This window comes from Accipiter gentilis, chromosome 25 (genome assembly GCF_929443795.1).
Source record: "Accipiter gentilis chromosome 25, bAccGen1.1, whole genome shotgun sequence".
In the NCBI taxonomy this organism is placed as follows: Eukaryota; Metazoa; Chordata; class Aves; order Accipitriformes; family Accipitridae; genus Astur; species Astur gentilis.
The window spans coordinates 13,716,639-13,743,360 of record NC_064904.1 but is presented as its reverse complement, the minus strand read 5'-3'; the positions used below and the strand labels follow the sequence as shown (position 1 = coordinate 13,743,360).

At 55.7% G+C, this 26,722-nt stretch overlaps 1 protein-coding gene across 1 annotated transcript in view; it reads left to right on the top strand.

Moving 5' to 3' along the window:
- The window catches only part of AHNAK2 (AHNAK nucleoprotein 2), a 71,674-nt gene extending 49,539 nt beyond the window's left edge, over positions 1–22,135 (top strand). The window contains exon 9 of the mRNA XM_049828309.1: positions 1,562–22,135. Within this exon, the coding sequence (XP_049684266.1) occupies positions 1,562–21,097 (19,536 nt within the window). The 3' untranslated portion in view covers positions 21,098–22,135. The remainder of the gene's footprint in view (positions 1–1,561) is intronic.
- Positions 22,136–26,722: the final 4,587 nt, after the last annotated feature.

Genomic DNA, 26,722 nt, shown 5'->3' with positions numbered 1-26,722 from the left:
CAAGGACGGCAAGTTCAAGATGCCCAAGTTCGGCATGCCTTCCTTTGGCTGGTCCAGCAGCAGAGAAGCCAAGGGCACCGTGGCCGCTGATGTGGACGTCAGCCTCAAGGAGCCCCAGGTGACGGTGCCCTCGGCAACCGCCGAAGTCGACGTGACCCTGCCCGGGGCCGAGATCCAAGCGCCCGGCGTGGAGGTGACCGTCGAGACGGCCGCCGGAGGAGACGGCGAGAAAGCTCGCTTCAGGATGCCCGACGTCAAGATGCCCAGCGTCAAGCTGCCCAAAGTCAAAGCTCCCCACGTGCAGGTCGGCCTGCCAAAGGCCGAGGTCTCGCTGCCCAAAGCCCAGGCTGAAGTCCAGGAGGGCGAACTCGCCCTGCAGGGCCCCGACGCCGAAGGCGGCCTGGAGGTGGCTGCCGGCAAAGTCGAGGGCGGCGGCATGAAAATACACATGCTGAAAGTCAAGGTGCCCAGCGTGGTCTTCTCCAAGCCGACCGTCAAGGCCCCCAAACTGGACGCAGACGTCCGCCTGCACAAAGTCGACGCCAGCCTCCCAGAGGCAGACCTCAAGGCCGGCGCCGGCGACGTCAGCATCGCCGCCCCCGACATCAAGCTGCCCTCCGTCGAAGGCTCCCTCGAGATCCAGGCGCCCGAGGTAGACCTCAAAGTGCCCTCTGCCGAAGCCTCGCTCGGCGGGGCCGACCTGGAAGCCGCGGGCCTGAAAGGGAAGCTTAAGATGCCCAAGTTCGACAAGCCCAAATTCGGAGTGTCGCCCCCCAAGGCGGAAGGGCTGGAAGGCGAGGTCAGCCTGCCCACCGCAGAGGTCGACCTCCCCTCCGCCACCGTGACGGCCACAGGGGAGGGCCCCGCGCTGGGCCTCAAAGCCGACGTCCCCGGCGCCAAAACCGAAGGGGCCGGCTGGAAGCTGGAGAAGCCCTCCCTCAAAATGCCCAAAGCCGACATCAAAGCTCCCAAGGTGGACATCAGCCTGCCGTCCGTCGACGTCACCCTTCCAAAGGCCAGCGTCGACCTGCAGGCGCCCGAGGCGGCCCTCGCCCTCGAAGGGGAAGCAAAAGGCCCAGAGAAGGAGGCCGCAAAGACCAAGGACGGCAAGTTCAAGATGCCCAAGTTCGGCATGCCTTCCTTTGGCTGGTCCAGCAGCAGAGAAGCCAAGGGCACCGTGGCCGCTGATGTGGACGTCAGCCTCAAGGAGCCCCAGGTGACGGTGCCCTCGGCAACCGCCGAAGTCGACGTGACCCTGCCCGGGGCCGAGATCCAAGCGCCCGGCGTGGAGGTGACCGTCGAGACGGCCGCCGGAGGAGACGGCGAGAAAGCTCGCTTCAGGATGCCCGACGTCAAGATGCCCAGCGTCAAGCTGCCCAAAGTCAAAGCTCCCCACGTGCAGGTCGGCCTGCCAAAGGCCGAGGTCTCGCTGCCCAAAGCCCAGGCTGAAGTCCAGGAGGGCGAACTCGCCCTGCAGGGCCCCGACGCCGAAGGCGGCCTGGAGGTGGCTGCCGGCAAAGTCGAGGGCGGCGGCATGAAAATACACATGCCGAAAGTCAAGGTGCCCAGCGTGGTCTTCTCCAAGCCGACCGTCAAGGCCCCCAAACTGGACGCAGACGTCAGCCTGCACAAAGTCGACGCCAGCCTCCCAGAGGCAGACCTCAAGGCCGGCGCCGGCGACGTCAGCATCGCCGCCCCCGACATCAAGCTGCCCTCCGTCGAAGGCTCCCTCGAGATCCAGGCGCCCGAGGTAGACCTCAAAGTGCCCTCTGCCGAAGCCTCGCTCGGCGGGGCCGACCTGGAAGCCGCGGGCCTGAAAGGGAAGCTTAAGATGCCCAAGTTCGACAAGCCCAAATTCGGAGTGTCGCCCCCCAAGGCGGAAGGGCTGGAAGGCGAGGTCAGCCTGCCCACCGCAGAGGTCGACCTCCCCTCCGCCACCGTGACGGCCACAGGGGAGGGCCCCGCGCTGGGCCTCAAAGCCGACGTCCCCAGCGCCAAAACCGAAGGGGCCGGCTGGAAGCTGGAGAAGCCCTCCCTCAAAATGCCCAAAGCCGACATCAAAGCTCCCAAGGTGGACATCAGCCTGCCGTCCGTCGACGTCACCCTTCCAAAGGCCAGCGTCGACCTGCAGGCGCCCGAGGCGGCCCTCGCCCTCGAAGGGGAAGCAAAAGGCCCAGAGAAGGAGGCCGCAAAGACCAAGGACGGCAAGTTCAAGATGCCCAAGTTCGGCATGCCTTCCTTTGGCTGGTCCAGCAGCAGAGAAGCCAAGGGCACCGTGGCCGCTGATGTGGACGTCAGCCTCAAGGAGCCCCAGGTGACGGTGCCCTCGGCAACCGCCGAAGTCGACGTGACCCTGCCCGGGGCCGAGATCCAAGCGCCCGGCGTGGAGGTGACCGTCGAGACGGCCGCCGGAGGAGACGGCGAGAAAGCTCGCTTCAGGATGCCCGACGTCAAGATGCCCAGCGTCAAGCTGCCCAAAGTCAAAGCTCCCCACGTGCAGGTCGGCCTGCCAAAGGCCGAGGTCTCGCTGCCCAAAGCCCAGGCTGAAGTCCAGGAGGGCGAACTCGCCCTGCAGGGCCCCGACGCCGAAGGCGGCCTGGAGGTGGCTGCCGGCAAAGTCGAGGGCGGCGGCATGAAAATACACATGCCGAAAGTCAAGGTGCCCAGCGTGGTCTTCTCCAAGCCGACCGTCAAGGCCCCCAAACTGGACGCAGACGTCAGCCTGCACAAAGTCGACGCCAGCCTCCCAGAGGCAGACCTCAAGGCCGGCGCCGGCGACGTCAGCATCGCCGCCCCCGACATCAAGCTGCCCTCCGTCGAAGGCTCCCTCGAGATCCAGGCGCCCGAGGTAGACCTCAAAGTGCCCTCTGCCGAAGCCTCGCTCGGCGGGGCCGACCTGGAAGCCGCGGGCCTGAAAGGGAAGCTTAAGATGCCCAAGTTCGACAAGCCCAAATTCGGAGTGTCGCCCCCCAAGGCGGAAGGGCTGGAAGGCGAGGTCAGCCTGCCCACCGCAGAGGTCGACCTCCCCTCCGCCACCGTGACGGCCACAGGGGAGGGCCCCGCGCTGGGCCTCAAAGCCGACGTCCCCGGCGCCAAAACCGAAGGGGCCGGCTGGAAGCTGGAGAAGCCCTCCCTCAAAATGCCCAAAGCCGACATCAAAGCTCCCAAGGTGGACATCAGCCTGCCGTCCGTCGACGTCACCCTTCCAAAGGCCAGCGTCGACCTGCAGGCGCCCGAGGCGGCCCTCGCCCTCGAAGGGGAAGCAAAAGGCCCAGAGAAGGAGGCCGCAAAGACCAAGGACGGCAAGTTCAAGATGCCCAAGTTCGGCATGCCTTCCTTTGGCTGGTCCAGCAGCAGAGAAGCCAAGGGCACCGTGGCCGCTGATGTGGACGTCAGCCTCAAGGAGCCCCAGGTGACGGTGCCCTCGGCAACCGCCGAAGTCGACGTGACCCTGCCCGGGGCCGAGATCCAAGCGCCCGGCGTGGAGGTGACCGTCGAGACGGCCGCCGGAGGAGACGGCGAGAAAGCTCGCTTCAGGATGCCCGACGTCAAGATGCCCAGCGTCAAGCTGCCCAAAGTCAAAGCTCCCCACGTGCAGGTCGGCCTGCCAAAGGCCGAGGTCTCGCTGCCCAAAGCCCAGGCTGAAGTCCAGGAGGGCGAACTCGCCCTGCAGGGCCCCGACGCCGAAGGCGGCCTGGAGGTGGCTGCCGGCAAAGTCGAGGGCGGCGGCATGAAAATACACATGCCGAAAGTCAAGGTGCCCAGCGTGGTCTTCTCCAAGCCGACCGTCAAGGCCCCCAAACTGGACGCAGACGTCAGCCTGCACAAAGTCGACGCCAGCCTCCCAGAGGCAGACCTCAAGGCCGGCGCCGGCGACGTCAGCATCGCCGCCCCCGACATCAAGCTGCCCTCCGTCGAAGGCTCCCTCGAGATCCAGGCGCCCGAGGTAGACCTCAAAGTGCCCTCTGCCGAAGCCTCGCTCGGCGGGGCCGACCTGGAAGCCGCGGGCCTGAAAGGGAAGCTTAAGATGCCCAAGTTCGACAAGCCCAAATTCGGAGTGTCGCCCCCCAAGGCGGAAGGGCTGGAAGGCGAGGTCAGCCTGCCCACCGCAGAGGTCGACCTCCCCTCCGCCACCGTGACGGCCACAGGGGAGGGCCCCGCGCTGGGCCTCAAAGCCGACGTCCCCGGCGCCAAAACCGAAGGGGCCGGCTGGAAGCTGGAGAAGCCCTCCCTCAAAATGCCCAAAGCCGACATCAAAGCTCCCAAGGTGGACATCAGCCTGCCGTCCGTCGACGTCACCCTTCCAAAGGCCAGCGTCGACCTGCAGGCGCCCGAGGCGGCCCTCGCCCTCGAAGGGGAAGCAAAAGGCCCAGAGAAGGAGGCCGCAAAGACCAAGGACGGCAAGTTCAAGATGCCCAAGTTCGGCATGCCTTCCTTTGGCTGGTCCAGCAGCAGAGAAGCCAAGGGCACCGTGGCCGCTGATGTGGACGTCAGCCTCAAGGAGCCCCAGGTGACGGTGCCCTCGGCAACCGCCGAAGTCGACGTGACCCTGCCCGGGGCCGAGATCCAAGCGCCCGGCGTGGAGGTGACCGTCGAGACGGCCGCCGGAGGAGACGGCGAGAAAGCTCGCTTCAGGATGCCCGACGTCAAGATGCCCAGCGTCAAGCTGCCCAAAGTCAAAGCTCCCCACGTGCAGGTCGGCCTGCCAAAGGCCGAGGTCTCGCTGCCCAAAGCCCAGGCTGAAGTCCAGGAGGGCGAACTCGCCCTGCAGGGCCCCGACGCCGAAGGCGGCCTGGAGGTGGCTGCCGGCAAAGTCGAGGGCGGCGGCATGAAAATACACATGCCGAAAGTCAAGGTGCCCAGCGTGGTCTTCTCCAAGCCGACCGTCAAGGCCCCCAAACTGGACGCAGACGTCAGCCTGCACAAAGTCGACGCCAGCCTCCCAGAGGCAGACCTCAAGGCCGGCGCCGGCGACGTCAGCATCGCCGCCCCCGACATCAAGCTGCCCTCCGTCGAAGGCTCCCTCGAGATCCAGGCGCCCGAGGTAGACCTCAAAGTGCCCTCTGCCGAAGCCTCGCTCGGCGGGGCCGACCTGGAAGCCGCGGGCCTGAAAGGGAAGCTTAAGATGCCCAAGTTCGACAAGCCCAAATTCGGAGTGTCGCCCCCCAAGGCGGAAGGGCTGGAAGGCGAGGTCAGCCTGCCCACCGCAGAGGTCGACCTCCCCTCCGCCACCGTGACGGCCACAGGGGAGGGCCCCGCGCTGGGCCTCAAAGCCGACGTCCCCGGCGCCAAAACCGAAGGGGCCGGCTGGAAGCTGGAGAAGCCCTCCCTCAAAATGCCCAAAGCCGACATCAAAGCTCCCAAGGTGGACATCAGCCTGCCGTCCGTCGACGTCACCCTTCCAAAGGCCAGCGTCGACCTGCAGGCGCCCGAGGCGGCCCTCGCCCTCGAAGGGGAAGCAAAAGGCCCAGAGAAGGAGGCCGCAAAGACCAAGGACGGCAAGTTCAAGATGCCCAAGTTCGGCATGCCTTCCTTTGGCTGGTCCAGCAGCAGAGAAGCCAAGGGCACCGTGGCCGCTGATGTGGACGTCAGCCTCAAGGAGCCCCAGGTGACGGTGCCCTCGGCAACCGCCGAAGTCGACGTGACCCTGCCCGGGGCCGAGATCCAAGCGCCCGGCGTGGAGGTGACCGTCGAGACGGCCGCCGGAGGAGACGGCGAGAAAGCTCGCTTCAGGATGCCCGACGTCAAGATGCCCAGCGTCAAGCTGCCCAAAGTCAAAGCTCCCCACGTGCAGGTCGGCCTGCCAAAGGCCGAGGTCTCGCTGCCCAAAGCCCAGGCTGAAGTCCAGGAGGGCGAACTCGCCCTGCAGGGCCCCGACGCCGAAGGCGGCCTGGAGGTGGCTGCCGGCAAAGTCGAGGGCGGCGGCATGAAAATACACATGCCGAAAGTCAAGGTGCCCAGCGTGGTCTTCTCCAAGCCGACCGTCAAGGCCCCCAAACTGGACGCAGACGTCCGCCTGCACAAAGTCGACGCCAGCCTCCCAGAGGCAGACCTCAAGGCCGGCGCCGGCGACGTCAGCATCGCCGCCCCCGACATCAAGCTGCCCTCCGTCGAAGGCTCCCTCGAGATCCAGGCGCCCGAGGTAGACCTCAAAGTGCCCTCTGCCGAAGCCTCGCTCGGCGGGGCCGACCTGGAAGCCGCGGGCCTGAAAGGGAAGCTTAAGATGCCCAAGTTCGACAAGCCCAAATTCGGAGTGTCGCCCCCCAAGGCGGAAGGGCTGGAAGGCGAGGTCAGCCTGCCCACCGCAGAGGTCGACCTCCCCTCCGCCACCGTGACGGCCACAGGGGAGGGCCCCGCGCTGGGCCTCAAAGCCGACGTCCCCGGCGCCAAAACCGAAGGGGCCGGCTGGAAGCTGGAGAAGCCCTCCCTCAAAATGCCCAAAGCCGACATCAAAGCTCCCAAGGTGGACATCAGCCTGCCGTCCGTCGACGTCACCCTTCCAAAGGCCAGCGTCGACCTGCAGGCGCCCGAGGCGGCCCTCGCCCTCGAAGGGGAAGCAAAAGGCCCAGAGAAGGAGGCCGCAAAGACCAAGGACGGCAAGTTCAAGATGCCCAAGTTCGGCATGCCTTCCTTTGGCTGGTCCAGCAGCAGAGAAGCCAAGGGCACCGTGGCCGCTGATGTGGACGTCAGCCTCAAGGAGCCCCAGGTGACGGTGCCCTCGGCAACCGCCGAAGTCGACGTGACCCTGCCCGGGGCCGAGATCCAAGCGCCCGGCGTGGAGGTGACCGTCGAGACGGCCGCCGGAGGAGACGGCGAGAAAGCTCGCTTCAAGATGCCCGACGTCAAGATGCCCAGCGTCAAGCTGCCCAAAGTCAAAGCTCCCCACGTGCAGGTCGGCCTGCCAAAGGCCGAGGTCTCGCTGCCCAAAGCCCAGGCTGAAGTCCAGGAGGGCGAACTCGCCCTGCAGGGCCCCGACGCCGAAGGCGGCCTGGAGGTGGCTGCCGGCAAAGTCGAGGGCGGCGGCATGAAAATACACATGCCGAAAGTCAAGGTGCCCAGCGTGGTCTTCTCCAAGCCGACCGTCAAGGCCCCCAAACTGGACGCAGACGTCAGCCTGCACAAAGTCGATGCCAGCCTCCCAGAGGCAGACCTCAAGGCCGGCGCCGGCGACGTCAGCATCGCCGCCCCCGACATCAAGCTGCCCTCCGTCGAAGGCTCCCTCGAGATCCAGGCGCCCGAGGTAGACCTCAAAGTGCCCTCTGCCGAAGCCTCGCTCGGCGGGGCCGACCTGGAAGCCGCGGGCCTGAAAGGGAAGCTTAAGATGCCCAAGTTCGACAAGCCCAAATTCGGAGTGTCGCCCCCCAAGGCGGAAGGGCTGGAAGGCGAGGTCAGCCTGCCCACCGCAGAGGTCGACCTCCCCTCCGCCACCGTGACGGCCACAGGGGAGGGCCCCGCGCTGGGCCTCAAAGCCGACGTCCCCGGCGCCAAAACCGAAGGGGCCGGCTGGAAGCTGGAGAAGCCCTCCCTCAAAATGCCCAAAGCCGACATCAAAGCTCCCAAGGTGGACATCAGCCTGCCGTCCGTCGACGTCACCCTTCCAAAGGCCAGCGTCGACCTGCAGGCGCCCGAGGCGGCCCTCGCCCTCGAAGGGGAAGCAAAAGGCCCAGAGAAGGAGGCCGCAAAGACCAAGGACGGCAAGTTCAAGATGCCCAAGTTCGGCATGCCTTCCTTTGGCTGGTCCAGCAGCAGAGAAGCCAAGGGCACCGTGGCCGCTGATGTGGACGTCAGCCTCAAGGAGCCCCAGGTGACGGTGCCCTCGGCAACCGCCGAAGTCGACGTGACCCTGCCCGGGGCCGAGATCCAAGCGCCCGGCGTGGAGGTGACCGTCGAGACGGCCGCCGGAGGAGACGGCGAGAAAGCTCGCTTCAGGATGCCCGACGTCAAGATGCCCAGCGTCAAGCTGCCCAAAGTCAAAGCTCCCCACGTGCAGGTCGGCCTGCCAAAGGCCGAGGTCTCGCTGCCCAAAGCCCAGGCTGAAGTCCAGGAGGGCGAACTCGCCCTGCAGGGCCCCGACGCCGAAGGCGGCCTGGAGGTGGCTGCCGGCAAAGTCGAGGGCGGCGGCATGAAAATACACATGCCGAAAGTCAAGGTGCCCAGCGTGGTCTTCTCCAAGCCGACCGTCAAGGCCCCCAAACTGGACGCAGACGTCAGCCTGCACAAAGTCGACGCCAGCCTCCCAGAGGCAGACCTCAAGGCCGGCGCCGGCGACGTCAGCATCGCCGCCCCCGACATCAAGCTGCCCTCCGTCGAAGGCTCCCTCGAGATCCAGGCGCCCGAGGTAGACCTCAAAGTGCCCTCTGCCGAAGCCTCGCTCGGCGGGGCCGACCTGGAAGCCGCGGGCCTGAAAGGGAAGCTTAAGATGCCCAAGTTCGACAAGCCCAAATTCGGAGTGTCGCCCCCCAAGGCGGAAGGGCTGGAAGGCGAGGTCAGCCTGCCCACCGCAGAGGTCGACCTCCCCTCCGCCACCGTGACGGCCACAGGGGAGGGCCCCGCGCTGGGCCTCAAAGCCGACGTCCCCGGCGCCAAAACCGAAGGGGCCGGCTGGAAGCTGGAGAAGCCCTCCCTCAAAATGCCCAAAGCCGACATCAAAGCTCCCAAGGTGGACATCAGCCTGCCGTCCGTCGACGTCACCCTTCCAAAGGCCAGCGTCGACCTGCAGGCGCCCGAGGCGGCCCTCGCCCTCGAAGGGGAAGCAAAAGGCCCAGAGAAGGAGGCCGCAAAGACCAAGGACGGCAAGTTCAAGATGCCCAAGTTCGGCATGCCTTCCTTTGGCTGGTCCAGCAGCAGAGAAGCCAAGGGCACCGTGGCCGCTGATGTGGACGTCAGCCTCAAGGAGCCCCAGGTGACGGTGCCCTCGGCAACCGCCGAAGTCGACGTGACCCTGCCCGGGGCCGAGATCCAAGCGCCCGGCGTGGAGGTGACCGTCGAGACGGCCGCCGGAGGAGACGGCGAGAAAGCTCGCTTCAAGATGCCCGACGTCAAGATGCCCAGCGTCAAGCTGCCCAAAGTCAAAGCTCCCCACGTGCAGGTCGGCCTGCCAAAGGCCGAGGTCTCGCTGCCCAAAGCCCAGGCTGAAGTCCAGGAGGGCGAACTCGCCCTGCAGGGCCCCGACGCCGAAGGCGGCCTGGAGGTGGCTGCCGGCAAAGTCGAGGGCGGCGGCATGAAAATACACATGCCGAAAGTCAAGGTGCCCAGCGTGGTCTTCTCCAAGCCGACCGTCAAGGCCCCCAAACTGGACGCAGACGTCCGCCTGCACAAAGTCGACGCCAGCCTCCCAGAGGCAGACCTCAAGGCCGGCGCCGGCGACGTCAGCATCGCCGCCCCCGACATCAAGCTGCCCTCCGTCGAAGGCTCCCTCGAGATCCAGGCGCCCGAGGTAGACCTCAAAGTGCCCTCTGCCGAAGCCTCGCTCGGCGGGGCCGACCTGGAAGCCGCGGGCCTGAAAGGGAAGCTTAAGATGCCCAAGTTCGACAAGCCCAAATTCGGAGTGTCGCCCCCCAAGGCGGAAGGGCTGGAAGGCGAGGTCAGCCTGCCCACCGCAGAGGTCGACCTCCCCTCCGCCACCGTGACGGCCACAGGGGAGGGCCCCGCGCTGGGCCTCAAAGCCGACGTCCCCGGCGCCAAAACCGAAGGGGCCGGCTGGAAGCTGGAGAAGCCCTCCCTCAAAATGCCCAAAGCCGACATCAAAGCTCCCAAGGTGGACATCAGCCTGCCGTCCGTCGACGTCACCCTTCCAAAGGCCAGCGTCGACCTGCAGGCGCCCGAGGCGGCCCTCGCCCTCGAAGGGGAAGCAAAAGGCCCAGAGAAGGAGGCCGCAAAGACCAAGGACGGCAAGTTCAAGATGCCCAAGTTCGGCATGCCTTCCTTTGGCTGGTCCAGCAGCAGAGAAGCCAAGGGCACCGTGGCCGCTGATGTGGACGTCAGCCTCAAGGAGCCCCAGGTGACGGTGCCCTCGGCAACCGCCGAAGTCGACGTGACCCTGCCCGGGGCCGAGATCCAAGCGCCCGGCGTGGAGGTGACCGTCGAGACGGCCGCCGGAGGAGACGGCGAGAAAGCTCGCTTCAGGATGCCCGACGTCAAGATGCCCAGCGTCAAGCTGCCCAAAGTCAAAGCTCCCCACGTGCAGGTCGGCCTGCCAAAGGCCGAGGTCTCGCTGCCCAAAGCCCAGGCTGAAGTCCAGGAGGGCGAACTCGCCCTGCAGGGCCCCGACGCCGAAGGCGGCCTGGAGGTGGCTGCCGGCAAAGTCGAGGGCGGCGGCATGAAAATACACATGCCGAAAGTCAAGGTGCCCAGCGTGGTCTTCTCCAAGCCGACCGTCAAGGCCCCCAAACTGGACGCAGACGTCAGCCTGCACAAAGTCGACGCCAGCCTCCCAGAGGCAGACCTCAAGGCCGGCGCCGGCGACGTCAGCATCGCCGCCCCCGACATCAAGCTGCCCTCCGTCGAAGGCTCCCTCGAGATCCAGGCGCCCGAGGTAGACCTCAAAGTGCCCTCTGCCGAAGCCTCGCTCGGCGGGGCCGACCTGGAAGCCGCGGGCCTGAAAGGGAAGCTTAAGATGCCCAAGTTCGACAAGCCCAAATTCGGAGTGTCGCCCCCCAAGGCGGAAGGGCTGGAAGGCGAGGTCAGCCTGCCCACCGCAGAGGTCGACCTCCCCTCCGCCACCGTGACGGCCACAGGGGAGGGCCCCGCGCTGGGCCTCAAAGCCGACGTCCCCGGCGCCAAAACCGAAGGGGCCGGCTGGAAGCTGGAGAAGCCCTCCCTCAAAATGCCCAAAGCCGACATCAAAGCTCCCAAGGTGGACATCAGCCTGCCGTCCGTCGACGTCACCCTTCCAAAGGCCAGCGTCGACCTGCAGGCGCCCGAGGCGGCCCTCGCCCTCGAAGGGGAAGCAAAAGGCCCAGAGAAGGAGGCCGCAAAGACCAAGGACGGCAAGTTCAAGATGCCCAAGTTCGGCATGCCTTCCTTTGGCTGGTCCAGCAGCAGAGAAGCCAAGGGCACCGTGGCCGCTGATGTGGACGTCAGCCTCAAGGAGCCCCAGGTGACGGTGCCCTCGGCAACCGCCGAAGTCGACGTGACCCTGCCCGGGGCCGAGATCCAAGCGCCCGGCGTGGAGGTGACCGTCGAGACGGCCGCCGGAGGAGACGGCGAGAAAGCTCGCTTCAGGATGCCCGACGTCAAGATGCCCAGCGTCAAGCTGCCCAAAGTCAAAGCTCCCCACGTGCAGGTCGGCCTGCCAAAGGCCGAGGTCTCGCTGCCCAAAGCCCAGGCTGAAGTCCAGGAGGGCGAACTCGCCCTGCAGGGCCCCGACGCCGAAGGCGGCCTGGAGGTGGCTGCCGGCAAAGTCGAGGGCGGCGGCATGAAAATACACATGCCGAAAGTCAAGGTGCCCAGCGTGGTCTTCTCCAAGCCGACCGTCAAGGCCCCCAAACTGGACGCAGACGTCAGCCTGCACAAAGTCGACGCCAGCCTCCCAGAGGCAGACCTCAAGGCCGGCGCCGGCGACGTCAGCATCGCCGCCCCCGACATCAAGCTGCCCTCCGTCGAAGGCTCCCTCGAGATCCAGGCGCCCGAGGTAGACCTCAAAGTGCCCTCTGCCGAAGCCTCGCTCGGCGGGGCCGACCTGGAAGCCGCGGGCCTGAAAGGGAAGCTTAAGATGCCCAAGTTCGACAAGCCCAAATTCGGAGTGTCGCCCCCCAAGGCGGAAGGGCTGGAAGGCGAGGTCAGCCTGCCCACCGCAGAGGTCGACCTCCCCTCCGCCACCGTGACGGCCACAGGGGAGGGCCCCGCGCTGGGCCTCAAAGCCGACGTCCCCGGCGCCAAAACCGAAGGGGCCGGCTGGAAGCTGGAGAAGCCCTCCCTCAAAATGCCCAAAGCCGACATCAAAGCTCCCAAGGTGGACATCAGCCTGCCGTCCGTCGACGTCACCCTTCCAAAGGCCAGCGTCGACCTGCAGGCGCCCGAGGCGGCCCTCGCCCTCGAAGGGGAAGCAAAAGGCCCAGAGAAGGAGGCCGCAAAGACCAAGGACGGCAAGTTCAAGATGCCCAAGTTCGGCATGCCTTCCTTTGGCTGGTCCAGCAGCAGAGAAGCCAAGGGCACCGTGGCCGCTGATGTGGACGTCAGCCTCAAGGAGCCCCAGGTGACGGTGCCCTCGGCAACCGCCGAAGTCGACGTGACCCTGCCCGGGGCCGAGATCCAAGCGCCCGGCGTGGAGGTGACCGTCGAGACGGCCGCCGGAGGAGACGGCGAGAAAGCTCGCTTCAGGATGCCCGACGTCAAGATGCCCAGCGTCAAGCTGCCCAAAGTCAAAGCTCCCCACGTGCAGGTCGGCCTGCCAAAGGCCGAGGTCTCGCTGCCCAAAGCCCAGGCTGAAGTCCAGGAGGGCGAACTCGCCCTGCAGGGCCCCGACGCCGAAGGCGGCCTGGAGGTGGCTGCCGGCAAAGTCGAGGGCGGCGGCATGAAAATACACATGCCGAAAGTCAAGGTGCCCAGCGTGGTCTTCTCCAAGCCGACCGTCAAGGCCCCCAAACTGGACGCAGACGTCAGCCTGCACAAAGTCGACGCCAGCCTCCCAGAGGCAGACCTCAAGGCCGGCGCCGGCGACGTCAGCATCGCCGCCCCCGACATCAAGCTGCCCTCCGTCGAAGGCTCCCTCGAGATCCAGGCGCCCGAGGTAGACCTCAAAGTGCCCTCTGCCGAAGCCTCGCTCGGCGGGGCCGACCTGGAAGCCGCGGGCCTGAAAGGGAAGCTTAAGATGCCCAAGTTCGACAAGCCCAAATTCGGAGTGTCGCCCCCCAAGGCGGAAGGGCTGGAAGGCGAGGTCAGCCTGCCCACCGCAGAGGTCGACCTCCCCTCCGCCACCGTGACGGCCACAGGGGAGGGCCCCGCGCTGGGCCTCAAAGCCGACGTCCCCGGCGCCAAAACCGAAGGGGCCGGCTGGAAGCTGGAGAAGCCCTCCCTCAAAATGCCCAAAGCCGACATCAAAGCTCCCAAGGTGGACATCAGCCTGCCGTCCGTCGACGTCACCCTTCCAAAGGCCAGCGTCGACCTGCAGGCGCCCGAGGCGGCCCTCGCCCTCGAAGGGGAAGCAAAAGGCCCAGAGAAGGAGGCCGCAAAGACCAAGGACGGCAAGTTCAAGATGCCCAAGTTCGGCATGCCTTCCTTTGGCTGGTCCAGCAGCAGAGAAGCCAAGGGCACCGTGGCCGCTGATGTGGACGTCAGCCTCAAGGAGCCCCAGGTGACGGTGCCCTCGGCAACCGCCGAAGTCGACGTGACCCTGCCCGGGGCCGAGATCCAAGCGCCCGGCGTGGAGGTGACCGTCGAGACGGCCGCCGGAGGAGACGGCGAGAAAGCTCGCTTCAGGATGCCCGACGTCAAGATGCCCAGCGTCAAGCTGCCCAAAGTCAAAGCTCCCCACGTGCAGGTCGGCCTGCCAAAGGCCGAGGTCTCGCTGCCCAAAGCCCAGGCTGAAGTCCAGGAGGGCGAACTCGCCCTGCAGGGCCCCGACGCCGAAGGCGGCCTGGAGGTGGCTGCCGGCAAAGTCGAGGGCGGCGGCATGAAAATACACATGCCGAAAGTCAAGGTGCCCAGCGTGGTCTTCTCCAAGCCGACCGTCAAGGCCCCCAAACTGGACGCAGACGTCAGCCTGCACAAAGTCGACGCCAGCCTCCCAGAGGCAGACCTCAAGGCCGGCGCCGGCGACGTCAGCATCGCCGCCCCCGACATCAAGCTGCCCTCCGTCGAAGGCTCCCTCGAGATCCAGGCGCCCGAGGTAGACCTCAAAGTGCCCTCTGCCGAAGCCTCGCTCGGCGGGGCCGACCTGGAAGCCGCGGGCCTGAAAGGGAAGCTTAAGATGCCCAAGTTCGACAAGCCCAAATTCGGAGTGTCGCCCCCCAAGGCGGAAGGGCTGGAAGGCGAGGTCAGCCTGCCCACCGCAGAGGTCGACCTCCCCTCCGCCACCGTGACGGCCACAGGGGAGGGCCCCGCGCTGGGCCTCAAAGCCGACGTCCCCGGCGCCAAAACCGAAGGGGCCGGCTGGAAGCTGGAGAAGCCCTCCCTCAAAATGCCCAAAGCCGACATCAAAGCTCCCAAGGTGGACATCAGCCTGCCGTCCGTCGACGTCACCCTTCCAAAGGCCAGCGTCGACCTGCAGGCGCCCGAGGCGGCCCTCGCCCTCGAAGGGGAAGCAAAAGGCCCAGAGAAGGAGGCCGCAAAGACCAAGGACGGCAAGTTCAAGATGCCCAAGTTCGGCATGCCTTCCTTTGGCTGGTCCAGCAGCAGAGAAGCCAAGGGCACCGTGGCCGCTGATGTGGACGTCAGCCTCAAGGAGCCCCAGGTGACGGTGCCCTCGGCAACCGCCGAAGTCGACGTGACCCTGCCCGGGGCCGAGATCCAAGCGCCCGGCGTGGAGGTGACCGTCGAGACGGCCGCCGGAGGAGACGGCGAGAAAGCTCGCTTCAGGATGCCCGACGTCAAGATGCCCAGCGTCAAGCTGCCCAAAGTCAAAGCTCCCCACGTGCAGGTCGGCCTGCCAAAGGCCGAGGTCTCGCTGCCCAAAGCCCAGGCTGAAGTCCAGGAGGGCGAACTCGCCCTGCAGGGCCCCGACGCCGAAGGCGGCCTGGAGGTGGCTGCCGGCAAAGTCGAGGGCGGCGGCATGAAAATACACATGCCGAAAGTCAAGGTGCCCAGCGTGGTCTTCTCCAAGCCGACCGTCAAGGCCCCCAAACTGGACGCAGACGTCAGCCTGCACAAAGTCGACGCCAGCCTCCCAGAGGCAGACCTCAAGGCCGGCGCCGGCGACGTCAGCATCGCCGCCCCCGACATCAAGCTGCCCTCCGTCGAAGGCTCCCTCGAGATCCAGGCGCCCGAGGTAGACCTCAAAGTGCCCTCTGCCGAAGCCTCGCTCGGCGGGGCCGACCTGGAAGCCGCGGGCCTGAAAGGGAAGCTTAAGATGCCCAAGTTCGACAAGCCCAAATTCGGAGTGTCGCCCCCCAAGGCGGAAGGGCTGGAAGGCGAGGTCAGCCTGCCCACCGCAGAGGTCGACCTCCCCTCCGCCACCGTGACGGCCACAGGGGAGGGCCCCGCGCTGGGCCTCAAAGCCGACGTCCCCGGCGCCAAAACCGAAGGGGCCGGCTGGAAGCTGGAGAAGCCCTCCCTCAAAATGCCCAAAGCCGACATCAAAGCTCCCAAGGTGGACATCAGCCTGCCGTCCGTCGACGTCACCCTTCCAAAGGCCAGCGTCGACCTGCAGGCGCCCGAGGCGGCCCTCGCCCTCGAAGGGGAAGCAAAAGGCCCAGAGAAGGAGGCCGCAAAGACCAAGGACGGCAAGTTCAAGATGCCCAAGTTCGGCATGCCTTCCTTTGGCTGGTCCAGCAGCAGAGAAGCCAAGGGCACCGTGGCCGCTGATGTGGACGTCAGCCTCAAGGAGCCCCAGGTGACGGTGCCCTCGGCAACCGCCGAAGTCGACGTGACCCTGCCCGGGGCCGAGATCCAAGCGCCCACTTTTGATGTTGTCATAGATTCCTCCTCTGCAAAAGGAGATGATATGGGTAAAGCTAGAAGTTCTCTGTTTAGAATGCCTAAGGTTTCCCTTTCCAAAAGTTCACTACCTCAGGCACAGAGTAAGTCCAGAGGTGACATTTCTGTGTCAGAATCTCTTTCCCATTCTGTAACAGAGGAACCTCCTGCTGTTCTTTCAGGCAGTGTCGGATCTAATCTTCCTGACAGCAAGGGAGATATTGGCTCTAAAATTAGTAAATTCAGAATTCCTAGCTTGGGTTTCTCCAGCATTGATATTGGGTCTTCTAAAATTGAACAGGATTCCCCATTACCAAAAGCGGATATTACTCTTACTAAATATCAAATGAATATTTCAGACCCCCAATCAAAAATATCATCACTTGCTGATGACAATCTTTTAGTAACAGATTTTGAAATGTTAAATGAAGATGGTTCTTTGGAGCAAAGAAGTCTGAAGGCAGGTGGGAAAACAGCAGCTGCTGAAATATCTATGTGTGACACAGAGGTTACAGTTAAAATTCCTAAACTACGAAAACCAAAATTCGGAATATCTTGGTCTAAGGGAAAACCATCAGAAAGTGATGTTGGTTCTAAAGTGGAACCTGAAATTTACAGGGGAAGGATAACATCTGATATGACAGATATTGATATTGAAAAACTAACTCAGATCTCTGATGCCGAATTAGGTGTAAAGCTGTACAAGCCCTCACCTGAAGTTGTTTTGGATGCACCAATGTTGGATGTCAGTCTCCCATCAATGGAAGTTACCAAGCCAAAATTAGAAGTGGAAATCCATGGCCTAGATTCAGAGTGCAAGGCAGAACAGGAAGTAGTTTCAGGAGAGAGGGACACTGAGGAGAAAGAAAACAAATTTAAAACGTCAAAATTCAAACTGCCTTCATTTAGTTGGTCACCAAAGAAGGAAGCTATTATTCCTTCTGATGTTGAGGGACAACTGGAAGAACCCACTCTGTCTACTTTATCTGGAGACACAGCATCTGAATTAACATTTCCTACCCCTGAGAATCAATACCTTCATGCGGACTTTGATACATCAACAGAAAAAGATGGTGAAAAGGGCAGAAACAAGAAGTCCCAATTTATCATGCCAAAGATCTCATTCCCTAAAATTAAGGGTCAAAAAGTCCAGGTCTCTCTGCCCATAATGGAAACTGATGTTTGTGGTCCCAAACAAGAAAAAGGTGTTTCTGTCCAGAAATCTGAGAAAGGGAGTAGTGGAGAAGGGGCAGGAATGGGTATAAAAATGCCCAAAGTTACAGTCCCAAGTTTGGAATTTTCCAAACCAGAAGTCAAAGCTCCCAAAATAGAGATGGATATTAGCATGCCTACAGGTGAGGTCGTACTTCCTACAGGTGAAGAAGGTGACCTGACATTGAAATCAGCTGCTGCTAATGCCAGCCTCTCCACCTCAGATATTAAGATGAAAACTGATGGCTCACTTGACATGAAGAGTCCTGACACAAGTGTTGAAAGAACATCAAGTGAAATTGTTGCGGGTGATGTAGAAATAAAAATTGAAGGTCCTGAAGGGAAAACAAAAATGTCTAAATTCCAAATGCCAAAGTTTGGAATTACACATTCTAAAGGGAAAGGGTCAGAAAAGGAGGTCAGTCATACCAAATCAGAAGTCAAGGTTCCCCAACTAAAAGCAATGGTAGAAATAGATGACATTGCGGTTGAAGCACCAAATTTGGAGGTAGAATGTGGTACAGGAACAGAAACTTACAGCCCTAAAGTCAAAATGACCAAAGCTGACAATAAGGCATCAGAGGCTGATGTTCATCTCCCACCAGCTGACATTTCTGTTCCAAAAACAGACAGCGATATTCAGGATTCAGATGCAGCACTAAAAATCAAAGGGGAAATAAAACAAGATGGAGATGGCGAAGGGAAAGAAGGTCATTTCAAAATGCCAAAATTCAAACTTCCATCCTTCAGCTGGTCACCGAAGAAGGAAGCAAGTGTTAAGCCGGATTCTGGAGCCAATTTGGAAGATCATAAACTTGCTGTAGTGTCAAGCAGAATAGACACAGAAGTGAGAGGAACGGAAGCTGATGATCAAGGTCCTGGGCCAGACCTTGATCTGGAAATATCTGCGGGAAAAGTTGAACAAAAAAGTCCAATTAAAAAGCCTCAATTTGTCATGCCTAAAATTTCACTCTCCAAGATAAAGGTTCCCAAATCTCAGATTCACTCACCAAAAGTTGAAGCTGATGCTACTATTCCTAACACAGAAAGAGAGGGTGATGATTCAATACAGATACCTGACATAGAAAGAAGTCATTCCAAAAGGACAGAAGAGGGGGCACAAATAAGCATAAAACTGGCTGATGTCAAGATCCCTGCTCTGGAGTTTTCAAAAACAGAAACTGGAGCCTCCCAGACTGAAATGGGAGTCAGCTCAGCAAAGATCGATGCTGCTCTGCCTCCCTCAGAGGGGAGTTTTCAACAGGCTGTCCTAAAATCGAGTTCAATCAGTGAAGATACCATGCAGAAAACAAGTATTAAGTTCCCCAGAGGAGAAGCTTCAACTGAACTGAGGAGCCCTGAAACAGTAATAGAAAGATCTTCAGTGGTGGATGGAAGAAAGATTAAATTGGAAGGTCCTGAAGGGAAAATTAAAATGCCCAAATTCCAAAAGCCGAAGTTCGGAATCTCCCTAACAAAAGGGAAGGGCCCAGAGACAGAGATCAGCTCTCCAAAAATAGAAGCTGAGCTACCCCAGATAAAAATGACAAATGAAATTGCTGACATTGCTGTGAGAGTTCCAACATCAGAACTTACATCTGATATGTCGGATTCTGGAGTAGGTGTTTGTAAGATAAAAACACCCCAAGTTCTGATAGCTGGCATTGAAGCTCCAAAGGTAGACATAAGCCCCCAGGCAGTGTCTAAACCAATGACAGAGGGAGCTATTGAGAGCCTTGAGGAGAAAGAAATCAAATTAAAAGAAGAACATGAAATAAAAGCTGAAGACATTCAGACTGAAGAACATCAGGGATGGTTTAAAATGCCAAAATTCAGAATACCTGCATTTGGCAGTACATCCTTAAAGGAAAAAAAAGGTGATGCTGATACTGAAAGAAGTACAGAAAAAGCTCAGGCAGGCATTCCCTCCGTCAAAGTACAAACTGAAACAAGTATTCCTGAAACTACCTTCTCATTACCACATGCAGTTGCTGAGATTACTATTGGAAAAGAAGGGATTCCAAAATTAGGAGATTCTGTGAAGACTTCTGATGTTAGCTTGTCAAAGATGGAAGGAGATATTTCATTATCCACAGAAATAACAGATAGTAGAGTGAATATTCCAAAACCTGAAACTTATGCAGACATAGTTAAGCGCGGTGCTGAAGGACAAAAAATGCATACTTCAGAATTCACAGTATCTTCAACAGAATTCCTAAGCGCTTCAGAAATTGACCAAGACAACAGTTTAATGAAGAGGTTTCCTACTCTGACCCTTCAAGAGTGTAAAGTCAAATCACAGGATATAGAGGTCCAAAAGGTAGAAAGTTCCACTAAGTTAGAGACTTCAGGAGTAGGATGTAAACCATCATTAGCTGAAATTACTCTGGATGCAACACAGGACAAAATAGATGTTAGTCTTCCAAAGGAACAGCTAGATATCCAAAATCAAGAGGCAGTAATTAAAAAAGGAAAGAAAAAAGATGAGATGAAAACTATAGGAAAAGACATTGAAGGAAGCCAATTTAAAAGGCCTACATGTGAATCGTCAACAACAAAGAGATCAGAAGATGGTGCTTATGTTACAGCTAAGCTGGAAGATCTAAAGGTAGAAGTTCCAAGAGTGAAGATGGATGTTAAAATTGCTAGAGTAGATCCTGAAATGAAATTTCAAGTGAAAAGTGTTGAAAAGGACATGTCTGCAGGGGTGGAAGTGCAAGTAGAAGATAGAGCAGAAACAAGTAAAATTAAAACATACAAGTTTAAGATTCCAAAGTTTGGAGTTTTGCATTCAGAAGTGAAGGATTTTGAAGATGATATCAATTTGCCAAAGTCAGAAGGTGATTCAGTATGTAAAACTGAAATAGGCACAGCAGAAATGCAGTTTCAAAAATCAGAAGAATCTATTGGCCTGAAAAGTCCAGCTCCAGATCATATGGAAGCACCTGCCAGAATAGCAGTGGAAACAGTGGACAAATCACAAGGTGGCCCAGAAGTAAATATAAAAATTCCCAAACTAAAAATACCAAGATTCACTTTCAGAGCTCTCCCAATTGAAGCTGATGTTTCAGTGTCAAAAGTGGTAACAGATCCAAAGGGCTCTAGTACTGATATTGAAGTAGTGCAACTGCAAGCAAGCTCTGCTATCCCTGAAGAAACACCAGAGGCTCCAGAGGGTGGTATTCAAAAAGCAAAAAGCAAAATTCTAACACTGACTGAACCTGACATTAAAACAGCACAGATGACTACTACCGTAGAGTCCTCCTTTTCAAATGCAGGGCAAGACATTCATTGGTCGTATGTAGAGGGCCAAGAAGTGAGTGAGAAAGTAGAACCTGAACATGTTGCTATTGAAAGGTGTGAGATTTACACTACTGAAATCCTGAAAGAATCAGAGATTCTCTCATCAGAAGTCAAAACTGCAACTTTGGGATTCTCATTGCTCAAGGTGAAGTTGCCTGAATCACACAGCAACTTAGAAGTGCTAGTCGAGCAGCCATCTTCCACAGAAGGTGTATCAGTGAGCAAACCTAAATGTGCTGATGAAAGCTTCGGAGTAGCAGCACAGAGAACTGGCAGTGCTGAGCTTAAACTATCTGACAAACCACACAGCGAGACTGAAGAATCTAGTGGAGGAGTAACTTTGCCAAAGTTAAAACCATATGCTGTTGAAGTAAAGCCTTCCAGTAAACTTGAAGAAAGTCTTCCTGATAAGTCACCAGAGGGAAAAACTGCAGGTCCTCTCTCTAAAGATGAGGATGTAGCTGAAGCACTAGAAGATGAAGAAAAAGACATAACCAGTGAAAAAGAAAAGACTGATAGTAAAAGATCTCCTGGAAGATTCAAATTTTGGCTTCCAAGTATTGGCTTTTCATCTTCTGGTGATGAAACAAGCACAGATTCAAAAACAGAAGTAAAAAAATCAGTTCCAGAAGATGTGAAACCTGCTGACACATCAGATAATGATTCTTCTAAGCAAACTGAAAAAACTGGATGGTTTAGATTTCCCAAGCTTGGTTTCACATCTCCTTCCAAAAAGGCTAAGGCTGTTGACAAAGAAGAGATGACTCATAAAGAGGGAAGAATCTCAGATGAAGATAGCCCATCAGATAAACCTGATGTATTTTTTGATGCACAAGAAAGCTTATCACCTAAAGAAACAACAGAGAGTGAAAAAGTTGAAATTGATGGGGCCTCATCTAATGTTCCAGTTTCTCGAACTATCGTGACATCTTCAGCAAGAACTGAACTAATCTTGTTGGAGGAGGAAAAAGATAGTCAATCTAATATTCCTGGAGAGACAACCAAATGAAGATTGTCTTTTCTCAACCCTCAGTGAAAATAAAATCATCTACATGTACAGAAAAAAATGTTTTCTTAATTTTCTAGTAACTGAAAATTAAACAAAACCCAAAGCTGATATTCATTAAAACAGTTGAACAGAATTTACCACATTAATTTTCAGGTACATGGATGTGCTATATTGTGCACTAACAAAAATACCAGTTTCTTCAAATCTGCCCCAAAGGCAACAATTACTACACGTACAGAGGAGCCCATGGTTTTAGCAAAGTCTGAAAAGATACCTGAACCATGAAAGTAAACCATTGAAAGGCTCAATGACAGCAAAAAGACTTGTTAAATAGGCTTCTCAAAACCACACCAGTTATGTTTAGATTATAGATTATTTCCAGAATGGAGTATAAACTAGTACTATGAGAACTATACTTACCTGTTTAGATTTTGGACCTTTCTGATCTACTTTTGCTTTCTTATTAAAATATTTTTCTTATTTCAGCTAAGGTGATATGTATATTCCACAAACATTTTAAAATGCCAAATAAAAACAAAATACTAGTGTAGAGAGACTAACACTTTACCTCTTCCTCTCTTCTCATTTTTTGATTATTGTGGTGGGTCATATTTAGCCTTAAAAGAATTTTTAAAAAACCAACAGAATAAATTCAAGACCAAAAACCATACAACTAACTCTCATTTTTAAGATACCAAAATAAAACATGCTGACAAAGAATAATTATTAAAATGTGGATAAATAAATTTTAATGTATATATTTACTGGATAGTTAAATGCACAGAATGATCTGCCACACTGGTGGAATTGCTTCGAAGATTTTCTGGGAAAGAAGATGTATATAATTATTTGCTTCTCTGTTTACATTAATGCTTCTCTCAAGAGCATAACAAAAACTAGAGTGCATATGTGACAGCCTTCACATGTATTATTAAAACACTGTCTGTATTCTTAAACCACAATAAACTCACCATATGAATAATAACTCGAGTACTGCGAGTTACTGATAGTGCTGTTAGCATGTTCTTATTCTGAAAATCCCTGCTTAAATTTGTAAAAGGTTTGAGTATACCCCACTATTTGCTGAAGTGGCTGCTTAATGACAGCACAGTTTCTAAATACAGTGGTAATGGAGACATTTCACTCATTACAGCCCTGAGTTTTATAGATTTGCCTGTGCAGACATGATTTGTTATAGTAGTTTTCTCATCCTATATTTTCCTTCTCCGTATTCTGCTTGGTACAGGGAAAGCAGACACAGAAAAACATTTAGAAACTGGGTTGTAAAGGAAGTGTACTTGGTTGTCTAACCATCTGTAGCTTGAGATGTTCTTCATTTCTATATCTTTGCAGTAGGCTTAAATATTCTAAAGAGAACTGCTGGCAGTTATTCTAAAGAGAATGCTAATTATCTCTGAAGAGACTGTTCACGTAAGTGTTAGGCACGTATCATTTATTTGGATTTTGCAGCATTTTCCTGAAGTTCCCCTAAGTATAAAAGTCATTGTTCAATAGACCTAAAATCATCACATCAGACAACAATGGCATATACCAGGACTGAGGAAAAAGATGGAAAAATTGGAGTCCAGAAAAAGGTAATATATGTAATAAAGGACATCCCATTCTAACAGCAGCTCACATCTGCCTGCAAAGCAGCCTTCACATAAAATGTTTCTCAAGCAGTGTCCATTTACTTAGGCCCACAGGTAGGAATCCACCTAGACAGTACTGAATGTAGGAGTCTGTTGCAAAGATGACAGAATCAAGTCAATTAAAATCGAGCTCTGAGAAAGCAATGACCACAGAGCAATAATCACTATGATATTTTTAAAAGATGAATGAAATAGTTAAGGGAAGAGCAGTAGAGAAAAGAAGCAGCAATAAAATCTTCCTCCAAATAGGCTACTGTCAGCTTTGGGAAAGGTGAAGGTTAGCAGAAAAGCAACCAGGTCAACAAGGTATTACCCAAGGGTCTGACTGCAGGAATAGCTAAGATGCCCACAGACACAAACCTGCAGAACATAGGCATTTTGTGAACAGGCTGATTCTGACCCCACCTGCATACTTAGTTTGAGATGCTCCGGTTGTTCTTTTTAACTGTGGTAGGTTTCCTTGGTTACTGCTACTTACTTTTTAACATCTGAAAGAGTGGGCTGTTCAGCTAAACATGTACAGTCTCCAGCCAAACAAGCCTACAACTGTGATTTGACATGCAAAAGAAGGTATACATGCATTAAAAAGAAAGACATTCCCACCTCAGTAATATCTCGCATAGTTAAGACATGAATACATCTCTATTGTTTGGCTATTTTATTGTTACATTTGAAGCAGGACCTCTCATAAATTCATAGAATCATAGAATCATTTAGGTTGGAAAAGACCTTCAAGATCATCGAGTCCAAGCATCAACCATGCCCACTAAACCATGTCCTGAAGTACCCCGTCTACTCGCTTTTTTAATACCTCCAGGAATGGTGACTCAACCACTTCCCTGGGCAGCCTATTCCAATGTGTGACAACCCTCTCAGTAAAAAAAATTTTCCTAATATCTAACCTAAATCTCCCTTGCCTCAACTTGAGGCCATTTCCTCTCGAGGAATTCCAAAGGCAAGATAGCCAAAACTAATCCTGAATGAGATAATACATATGAAGAAGAATGGAATGGGATGGAATGGAATAGAAATAGAATAGAATAGAACAGAACAGAGCAGAACAGTTCAGTTGGAAGGGACCTACAACCATCGTCAAATGCAACTGCCTGACCACTTCGGGGCTGACCAAAAGTTAAAGCATGTTATTAACAGCATTGTCCATATGCTTCTTAAACACTGATAGGCATGGGGCATCGACCACCTCTGTATAAAGGCTGTTCCAGCGTCTGACCACCCTCTTGGTAAATAAATGTTTCTTAATGTCAAGTCTGAACCTCACCTGATGCAGCTTTGAACCACTTTCACTCATCCCATCATGGGATACCAGGGAGAAGAGCTCAGCACCTCCCTCTCCACTTCTCCTCCTTGGGAAGCTGCAGAGAGCAGAGGTCCATGAGGCAGTGCCTATGACAGAAGAGGTATATTCCAGGGATTATGGAGATACTTATGACTGTCAAAAAATTAAGTGTACTTTGATATAGCATAAATGGTAGATGAAAAGTTTTCTTCAGTACCTGGATGAAAGCAACAAAGGTATGATTTATCTGGAACAACTGGGAAAGGAAAATCCTGGGTAATGGGGGAAAAAATTGAAAACAGATAATACTAAAGCTTTTGGAACAAGCTGGTGTCTAATGTGTGAAACCCAGTGACTTTGTAGTCCCGTCAGAACTCATAAACCTATGGAGCCAGCTAGGTTCTGTCTTGCCGTCATCTGCATTGGTGTCAGCAGTGCTGTAGCCACAAGGCACTGCACCAAACCAAGTGCCCTCAGAAATGAGACTGCTGGGAGAGCAGTGCAGCAGATCTGCATGAAAGCCGCTCAGGTAAAGCAGGGCCAGTTCACTTAAGTTGTACTCCATCGTAACACGGGTACCTGACATGAGCTGATCGGAGGACAGTATCCATGCTGAAGATCCTACCCAGCAACTTTTTCAGACATGAATAAACCAATACTGAGAAAAAACTGAACTGCCTGCAACCAAACTAGAAAAGCCATCCAAGAATAATAAATAGATGCTAATGTATACTACTGGAAGCCCCAGCTTACATTTAGTACGTGTATCACAATCTAAATGAAAGAGGCAAGCAACAGGTGGGTGGATAAGAACTATTATTAACCACGTTTCATAAATGGAAAAGTACTAAGAGACTCAAAGCCTGGCTATAATTTATACCATATTCTACCTTTGTAATAGAGAGCAAGTAAATTAGAATCAGGTCATGAAGGGGCCTAAAAAGTCTCACAAGAAACCAGGGAAATAAACTCAAGTTCCTCTTAGGTCCAGTTCATTGTCTTAATCCTAAACCCCTCCTTCATATGTGGAGGAAAAACAACACACATCGTACCAGTGATGAAAATAAAAGAGCACTCTCATAAGCATCAATTTTTCCTTTACAAGGTGAACCTTACTCCACACGATTCTTATATTACCAGAAGACAAGTCTCCCAGCTTGCCCAGGAACTCTGTCCCGCTGAACAACTTACCCAGCATGGTCAGATTTGAGCCAGCAGAGGAGAAAGAACTTTTCTTCTTACTCCTGCAATATGTCTCCCACCCAAACCAGTGAAAACGTAGCTTCGAGTGCCATCTAGAGGAGTGCGCTCCTCTACAGAAGACGGTTCTGTTGGTTAAAGATTCAATTTCTCAAAAAGATTTTCAAACTGACCCACCTTTCACATGTGCTCATTGCACGGGGAAAAGTCTGTCCGATGTCGTTCTTGCATGCAAGTATTAATACAGCCCATGGTCGGATATATTTGTTGGTACAGGATAATAAACCCATGAAATGGAGCTAGTGAAAACCAGCTGGGGAGGTTCTACTTTGCCAGAAATGTTAATTAGTGAATGGAAATCTCAAAATATTGAGCAGCCTCTAGAAAGAAAATTGGGGAGGAGAGCACTAAAAGCACCTGCATCTTCCTCAATATGTTTGCACATACGTGAATACTCACGACATTTCAGTGTTATCTGTAAATGTAACTACATGTCTTAAAAATCTGCCTTAATAACAACTAGCATTGATTTGTCATGATGGATAAAACAATCCAAGGAATCTTGGAAGTGTCTGGAAGAGATAACTAAGGAGCAGCCTGGAAAGCAAAACATGGAAAATTGGTTGGGATCATCTCCAAAAGACCTCATGGGGAAGGGGTCTTATTTGTATGGGGATTTGTGTGTATTCACAAAGATATAAATCAGTCCACACATGCACGATCACAGCAGGTCCCTTTGTCATTCCCTGCACAGGGCAGGGATTCAAAAGCACCAAAACACTTCCTCCGGAGAGGGGAGGTTGCACCATGAAGGGGAAGCCTGTACTCCTGCTACCCAGTGCTGTGTCTGCGGCAAGAGAGGATGGCCTCAGAGCCAAAATCCAACTGAACAAGGCCCTGTCAGGATGGGACTGAAGCCACGAGCTGCCACATGCCTTTTTGGGGCTGGAGAGGTCCACTGCGCTTTCACAGCTGAGAGACCCAGTGCTGGGACAAGACGTGTGCCCGACCCTTCTATGGAGCCGTGCTCTGGGCTTTCACCTTGAGCTCTCCCACCTCTGCCGTACATCAGTCCCAAAGCAAAAAAAGTTCACTTTGCAACTCCGCTTCCAGTGTCAGGCAAAGGTGCACAGCCCTGGCGAGGTTCTCGGATCCCCAGCCCAGCGTCACTTGCACCGCTTCACGGCTGGAGCACACGCCCCGCTTTCCTTTCCTATCCCTTCCGAGAGTCACCCAGGGCAGAGCCGCCACGCAGCGGGGGATATGGATGTAAGGCACCAGATGGTTCAGGTTTATGGTCCCTGTGTGACTGCAGAAGAGAAGGCAGCCCAGAGACGCAACGCTGGTCAGAGCCAGCACCAGGACAGCCCTAAAAGAGCAAGGAGGCTCTCCAAGCACTGCCCACAGTGCAGGTGGGATGCCTTTCCTACACCAGCACTCATGCAGCGGCTTCGCCCCGCTCCCCCCACCCTGTTT